Raw genomic sequence first — 8129 nt, forward strand, 5'->3', positions numbered from 1 at the left:
TCCCCCCCCCCCCCATTTTACAAATATCAGCACATATTATGAACAGATGACATTTGTCCTGCGCTGACAGTGATGTCAGTCTAGCGAGTTGCTCTCTCTTGCCGCAGCCCAGTTCTGTTGGGTTTGCCTTCCCGGAGCTGCAAGGGAACATCTGCATTTTAAAAAAAGAAAAATCAGTTATGCTTGTAAATATTTCTGTCGATACTGGCTCTGAGGAAGCCTTTTCCCCCCGCAACTGAACTCAAGCCAAAACAAAATCGATTGCATTGCTTTACGCAAACTCCCTGCCGCCCTCCACGAGGGAAAGTTGTTGTGCAGTTAGCTTTGTCTGGTTCTAGAGACGCATCCCCTCTTCGGCACCAGAAGTCAGGCTTTTCTGACTCACGTTGCCGATGCTAAGTGCCCCGCCGTCACTGTCCGCTCTACCCACTTACCCGGTGCAGAGGAGCTGCAGAGCATATGGTAAGGGATGAAGGAACTCAAGCCCTTTTGTCTTCCATATGCAAAGACTTAGCCCGTGTTTGGATACAGGCCAGTTCGAAATGCATGTAGCAGCAGCTGCCAGGGAGCGAGGTGCGTAACTCCATGGACCGGGTGCAGATCAGGTGTGCAAATCTGCGGTTCCCAGATTGAAAGTCAGTGCCGCAGGACATGCAGTAGATTTTCAAAGTGTGGCGAGAGCACAGCCAGCTCCCATTCCCAGGGCTGGAAAGCCAGCACAGCCATCTCACCCCGTTAATCCTCATAGGCACTGCCATTAGTATGCTGCACCTGTATGTTTCCTGTCCCTCTTCGAGACCCCAGTGCCCCTGAGCAGCTGCTGATGCTTAAAGGCCAGCTGCACCTGCAGATCAGCCTGTGGTACATAAAGGACTAGAGCGTTTTCCTTGGTCCTTTTTGGCAAAGAGCACAATGCCAACATTAAAGAGTGTACTGCAGAAGAGCAGACGCTTCAGGGACATCTCAGAGTGGTGGCTTCAGCAGAGACGAAGCTGAGGCAGCTCCCTTGTGGTCTCAGTTCGGCAACCAACTGTCCTTGTGATGGAGACTGCAAGGCACCGTGTGAAAGCTTCTGCTCAGTGAATATGTGTGTGTGTATCCCCTCCCCTGCCATGTGATGCGAAAACTAAAGAAATCCAATCGCCCGTACTTAATCAGCACCCTGAAGTTAAGCATCCACGACCATGCAGTGAGCAACGCGCTCTGGGGCAGATGGTCTTGTTTATTGAATGACCTGCCTTCAGTTTTTAAAGTGACTGGTGAGCTTGGGTGCTTTACAGGGGCTGGTGCTTAGAAGGCACCGAGCACTTGACTTCTGGGGAATCGCAGCCCCCTCTCCAGATGGGCCTCCAAAAACCAAAGTGCACAGATTTACTAATGGCTTCAGAAAATGTTGGCCTTGGCTTGCTTACTGACCCAGCATCTGCAGTGGCAAAGGTGCCAATAATCATGGACATACGTGAGGGCACACGTTTGTAGTGATTGCTTCTCATCTGTAAATCCATGGATTGTTCAGCATGCCACAGTTTATCACCAGAGGTGATGAGCATTGGAGCGGGAATCTGTTATTAGTCCCTGATGAGATCACAGCCCCTCAGGCACATGCTACTTCTTCCCAAAAACTACAAACTCTTACTAAAACAGCTGCCCTGACATCCCAAGGCTTTCTGCCTGTCTGCTGTAGGTACTCCACAGAGCGATCACAGTGATACTTTAACCACTGAAGAAGATCATAGTATGCTTTTCATGCTCCAGGGCCACACAGGGAGATGAGAACAGAGCTGGGAAATGAATCCAAATTTCTGGAGTCCATGTACCACAAGTTCAGTCCTGCTCTCTCAGGTGTCCCTCTAGAACAGCGATTCCCAAACGGTAGGTTGTGACCCCAAATGGGGTCCCAACATCAGTGGATGGGGTGACAGGGGTGGAGGGCTGTGGGTTGGGAGTGAGGGGTCATGCTGAGGAAGAATTTGGGTTGCACTGCTCTAGAAGGGAGGAGCAGGTCTGTGGCATTCATGCTGCCATGCACAGTTTTCATCCAGCATCCCAGGTAGCAACTGTCCTTGCAGAAGTACCGCAGTGGAAGGAGCCAAAGGCAGACAGAAAACACTGTAGAATGATTTGAATAAATATGATGGGACGTACATAACAAATCTATATTTGAGCTCACATCCTCGTCCCTAACTACTGTGCAAGGCACCTTCCTGGTGGAAAGCGGCTGATGAGCTCTAGTCTCCAAATTAAAGCTCAGCCCCTTGCAGGGAGGTTTTTTGTGATGGAAATACAAATTCCACTGACACCCGACTCTGTTCCTTGCCTTTCAGCTGTCAGAGTGAGTCCTTGTCATTCACGGCAGCCTTCCATAATCTCTGACGCGTCAGCAGCAGAAGGCGACAGGTCGTCCACGCCAAGTGACATCAACTCCCCTCGACATCGAACGCATTCCCTGTGCAATGTAAGGCGGTTGTGAAGGTCATTTGTCACTCCCGTAGCTGTCATCTTAACATCTGCGCCAGCATTGCTTCCTTTAGCCGGCACTCTCACCTGCTTGTCTTGAGTCACCTCTTCTTGTAGGATCTGATCCAAAGACCAGTGATGACAAGGCAGAGATTCCTATTGACTTCACTCAGCTTTGGATCTGACCATTCATACTGCTCATACTGTGCATTTGAACGGGACTTAGAACTGCCCAAATACCAAGCAGCAAAGGGCCCTGTTCTCTGCCCCCCAGCTTCTTGCCTGTAAAGCAAGTGAAGATGGCTGTTCCAATTTGAGCAAGGCTTGCATTGACTTTGCGTGCTAGACTTGACCATTCACAATACAAGGCAGCGGGAAACAGGTTCCTCATTTTCAAGAGCTCTTCCAAAACAGGGCCCATCTATTTCTCTGCAACGTCCTGAAAAACAGGCACAAGCTTGTTCCAGGACATTTTATTGCAGCACAGAAATGCCAGTTGTCAAGAGGTTTTTGAGAAAGTGTGGGTTTTGCCGCGAGGCATCTGGGATCTCACTGATCTCCAGTGGGACAAACTGATTTCCAGCAAAGTGAAAATTTGAAAACGTTGAGTCTTCTGCTTCAAAACAGAAGACTTGGACTTTGAGTTGGGACTTGGATTGGGACTTTAGCAAAGCTCTTTTTTCCCCTCAAACTCCGAGCAGATCTTTTCCAGTTTTGTTTGAGAAAGTAGAGAGCTTTGAAACTTCTCCCTGTGGCCCACGACCCAAAAAGCAAGCCAGATTCAGCCATTTCATCAGATTCACTTTGAGCTTTCAAAGTGGACCGGGTGTAGCTTGAGAGCTGTGCACCCGCGTGAGCCAAAATGAAAACATGGTTTTTTCAAACCCTCCATGAACTAAAATGTCATGGGTAAACTAGCTATAGTCGCTGGCCACACCACATACTGCATTCGGGACAGAACACAGCAGCTTCCGCTTGAAAAACACAGGACTTTGTGGGGTGAGCTTCCAAGCAAATCTCCATTAGTTGACAGTATGATGAGTGTGCAGGTTATGTGGTCTGACATGACCCCACACACACTGGTCTCTACTGGGCTGGTATGAATTCACACTAATTCCATCAAGGAGGTTCATCTTGGTTTATAATAGTGCAGTTAAGAGTAGAAATTGGCCCTTTGCATTTGATTTCTTTGTTAATATGGGAGATTTTGATTTTTTTTATTAATCACAGGAGCCTCCAGCCTGAGTCTGGAAGCTCTCTGTATAGATGGGCAAGCAAAGAAAAGACGAGCATCTCTTCCATCCTTGTAGTGACAGCATGAATGTAAATGGCTGGAGCTAAGGTATGGCAGAGAGCGTTTGAAACTAGACAAGAAAATAAATTGCAAGGTGCAGGAGATACCCAGAAGCACTGCAATCAGATAGACAGGGATTTATACTGCGAATAATTAAGATAGCATGGCTAGTAGATGCAGATAAATGTAATTTGATTCTGGGCAGAGGATCAGGTGAACGAGTTTCTGCCAGATAAAAAAGGCTTGCAGCGCATGCTGACTAAGGTGAAGATCTGGGAATCAGAGAACAAGTTCCAGCCCCTGCGGGCAGTTGTGCAACTTCATGGGAAGAGAGACCGCTGGGGGAGACTGGAGAACAGGCCAGACAGGCTCGCTAGCTCGGGAGACTGATAACAGACCCTTGAGCTGTCGCTTGGCTGGTTAAAGCCCCTGCCACATCTGTGAGGCTCCATCTAATAGTGTCCGAGTGACCAGTGTGGAACAAGCGGGTAGTGTCAGTCTAACCACTGCAGGAGTTGACCTTTCCGACAGCCACCGCAGTAGCTCAAACTCTCTGATCCTTTTATCTGCAGAAGTAGTAAGGAGACCCCAGATCTCCATGCCAGGGAACCTCCTAGGACTAACTTTTACTGATTAAATTTGCACGGCCTTTATACTTGCAGCAGTCAGGCTTGGAGCTTCTCCTGTTTGAAAGTCTGTGCGCACTTGTGTTGTCTCCTCGCACGTTTTCCATACCAGGCTCGTACACATTATACATTCAGCCCAACAGGAGCTTTCCTGGCTTTGCAGGTTTGTTTAGTAATAAACTGGGGCTTCCTCATTGCAGTGGACTATTGGCATCTTCCCAGTTCCTTGGAGCAATCCTGACAATGGGGTCACTTCCCACTAACCCACAAAACCCCGAGAGTGCCGTACCAGCAGTCACACTCTACTACTGATTTGTGAGAGAAGCTGAATGACGAGCTTTTGGGCTTTCCGGAAGCAAGTTCTGTGTAGCTGATTACTTCTAGGATCTCTAGCAGTCACTGCAACATACTCTAGGGATGGCAGGTCACATTGAGAAGGCATCACCCACTAAGACGGTATAATGGAGCGGAGTTACGTCTGAAGGAGTATACCTTGATAGGTACATGGTGCCAGGGCCAGAAGAGAACATTGTAGCTGGGAACTAAGAGGTTCTCCTTGCTTTATTTCAATCCCCGCGCCCTACTTTCTTCTGGTCACCAGGCTTGCATGTTTCAGAGATGTCTGCTCCCTTACACCCACTTATTGATGTGCAATAAGTGACAATGAATAATCTGGCATGAATTAGCAGGACAATCTGGGGCATCCCCACAATCAGCCAGTGGTGATCCCTGTACTAAAAGGGAGAAGCAGATCAATTGGGAACAGCATGCATAGTGTGGTTCCAGGTCAGTCTTTCCTCCCCTAACTTCTTGATCTGTTAGCCTAAGGCAGGGTGCCACAAGATCTTTTACAGGTGCTGTGTAACATTAGCACTGATGGGGTGCAAACACCTACACGTGACTCACAAGATAAACCCAGAGGTTTCATATGGGAATCCCTTGTGTCAAAAGCTTTCTACCCTATCGTGGTCTTCTGAGTTCTTCGCAACAGAAGAACTGACCCTATTATTTTTCTTTAGTCAAGAAAGGAGTGAACGCAAGGGCTTCCTCCAGCCCAACAAGGTTAAGAACCACTGCTCTAAGGGGAAAGGGACCTGGATTAAAATATCTTGGTTAGCCCAAATCTTTTGTTTTTGTTAGTGACAGGGGTTGGGAAGATACAGCTGAGCTTTGACAAGCTCCCCAAAGTTCGGATCTCTCAGAGCCTTTCTGGCTTGCAAAAATGCGGTAGACGTCTCCAGAGACATAGCTGTAACACGAAGAAAGGTTTTGATTGATCTGTCTTTTTTGGATCCAAGAGAGTTTTGCTAAATTCAATTTAGGGGTGGGGAGGAAAGTTTCAAGGATTCTTATTTTATCCCATCTGAGTCACCCATCTTTATTCTGATTTTTTTTTATTTTTTTTTTACTTTTCTGAAGCCATGGCTGAACTTCCTTCTTGATTAGCCACATACAGTGAAGTCATCAGAGTAACAGAGAATAAGAGAGTTTTACCTGCCTTAATATGTTCCTCCCTATTCAAAAGTCCTGTTTCCCATTCCCCAAATAATCGGTGTCTGTTAAACGGTGATGCTTTTGCATGGGCTAACACCATGAAGCCTGTATGTTAACAGGATTGCCACAGAGGATGCTTCTGGCTCTATACTTACATCCACCGACTGCTTTTGCTCTAGCTGTAGGGTAACCCAGAACTGTTTCTGCTGTTTCAATTTGATCTGTCTCCTTCTACTGGTAGGGGGATAGTCCTGGACCGGTACAGAAGAACTTGCACAACCCAATTGTACAGGTAGGAAACCAGTTCCCTTTCTCAACCAACCTGCTAAAGTAATACAGTTTATTAGCATCAGCTGGGAAGTGCGTTATAGGATGTTGGCAAGAAAAGATACAGACCACACAATTCAGACACAGACAGCATCTCTCTCCCTGTTGGAAACTGGCCTGAATCAAACCCACCGGATTCCCAGAGCTTTGGCTCCAGATCCAAATGTTGACTCAGACCCGTATCTAGCAGAGGTGACAGAGAGAGATTTTAATCGGTCATCACATCTAGAAAATTTAATGGACACAGCCAGGCCCGACAGGTGTAGGGAATCGCATCTGCTGAGGGAGGGAAGGAGCTGTAGGGATCGAATCGCACGATGTACCTTGCACTTCCTGCCAGCTCCTTCCCAGGTGTGACACCAGCTTAGTCCCCCTGGCTGATGTGTAGCTGAGCTAAGTCTAAGGGAGTCTTGAGTCATTCTTAATTGCCCCCCTGTCCACGATGCCTCCAAGTTTAGTGAGTAGGTTTGGAAGGAAGAGGAACTCTCCTAGCGCTCTCGAGACTCAGGGAATCAATCGGGTGCAGAAAGGGGGTAACAAAGGGACCTCGGCCATTTTTTACGTTAAGGAAATTTGCACCAATGCTATTGAGAGAGAAACGGCGTGGCCTAAAGCAAGGGTTATACTGGCTAATGTTTCAAACAGCTGAAGGGCACCCCTGGAATGGCTTTGCTGCCGCGTGTCCAGGTTGGTGGTGTTGAGGGCAGAGGGGGGATGAGGTGGTTCAAGCACATCAAGGACACGATGCATCCTGGGATGGAGCACAACGAGCAGACTCAGCCAAGCTCCGTACCCGTGCGTGGGGGTGAGGGTGTTCATGCAGAAAACAAAGCACGTGAATTTAGGGAAGACAAGCACTCAGCACTTCTGAAAATTGCTCCCTGAACACCTGCTCTCCCAATATCCACCCGCAGCAGCCTTCTGTTGAAGCTCCCCCAGGTCATCCTGAAGTCAACGGATTGTTTTGTAGTGAGAGCAGGGTCAGACCCCATTTCCCATATTCTGCTTGGGGCTGGTTGCTGCCATATAGAAGGAAGGGGGTCATTGGTGCAAGATCTCATCCCTCCCCTTGGTTCTGGGATTTACTGGTCCCTGATGCCTTTCCACAAAGTTATGAAGATATTAATGGCAGCTTCCCAGCATGGACCCTTTTCTCTCTGTCCTCCTTACCAAAGCTGCAATTTTTAACGCCACCTAAGGAATGTGGCTGTCCGCAGGCTCCCTTTGTGAGCTTTCTTAAGAGTTTTAGCATGCTGGGCACATCACTGCGGGCTCCTTCCATGAAATATTAGTAGCCAAGTCCCCTAGCGGTCTTCATCGTTTCAGGTGCTCCCAACGTACTAGTTCAGCCTACCTCAATCCCACCGCTTAGCATCCGAGCAGCTTCTCTCCATATATGTGAATGCTAGAGATGCTCATGTTATTTCCCCTCCTCCTTTTTTTTCCCCCCCCCGACCCCTCCCTCAGTCTCTAGAGGACCTCGAAGACCAAAAAAGGAAAAAGAAGAAAGAGAAAATGGGATTTGGCTCCATCTCAAGGGTATTTGCCAGAGGGAAGCAGCGGAAGTCCCTAGACCCAGGCCTCTTTGATGGTACTGCTCCCGATTATTACATAGAGGAGGATGCAGACTGGTGACCCCCCGAGCTGGTAGCTTGCCTCCCTCTGCTGCCAGTGTGCGTGCGTGGGCGTGGATGTGTGTCTGTGTGCGGGTGCGTCTAACTCAAAAGAAAGTTGAGCCTTTTCCTCTGCGTCGCCACTTCTGTAACTGATGTACATACTACAAACAAAAACCTGTGTGTGAATATGTTAACTGTTGTCTTTGGAGCGATGCAGTCGTGTTGTAATCCTCTCCCTTTGTTTCTCTTTCTCTCTCTCTTTTTTTTAATTCTTCTTTTTTTTTTTTTTTTTTTTTTTTTTTTTTTTTTTTTTTT

The 8129-nt window shown here is 47.9% G+C and overlaps 1 protein-coding gene across 5 annotated transcripts in view; it reads left to right on the forward strand.

The window, feature by feature from the left end:
• The window catches only part of KAZN (kazrin, periplakin interacting protein), a 417992-nt gene that overhangs the window by 382373 nt on the left and 27490 nt on the right, over window positions 1-8129 (forward strand). For 4 of the 5 annotated variants that reach the window (XR_002096397.1, XM_019511879.1, XM_019511878.1 and 1 more), the window contains exons 6-8: window positions 2325-2455; window positions 6113-6163; window positions 7666-7789. Coding sequence is in view for 4 of the 5 variants with exons in the window: in XM_019511879.1 (XP_019367424.1) it covers window positions 2325-2455; window positions 6113-6163; window positions 7666-7789 (306 nt within the window). In the remaining variant the exon portion in view is untranslated. Of the gene's footprint in view, window positions 1-2324; window positions 2456-6112; window positions 6164-7665; window positions 8124-8129 lie in introns of those variants that run through there. The other variant, XM_019511880.1, reaches the window with a different exon arrangement.

Source organism: Gavialis gangeticus, unplaced genomic scaffold (assembly GCF_001723915.1).
Source record: "Gavialis gangeticus isolate Ggan-Ray unplaced genomic scaffold, GavGan_comp1, whole genome shotgun sequence".
In the NCBI taxonomy this organism is placed as follows: domain Eukaryota; kingdom Metazoa; phylum Chordata; order Crocodylia; family Gavialidae; genus Gavialis; species Gavialis gangeticus.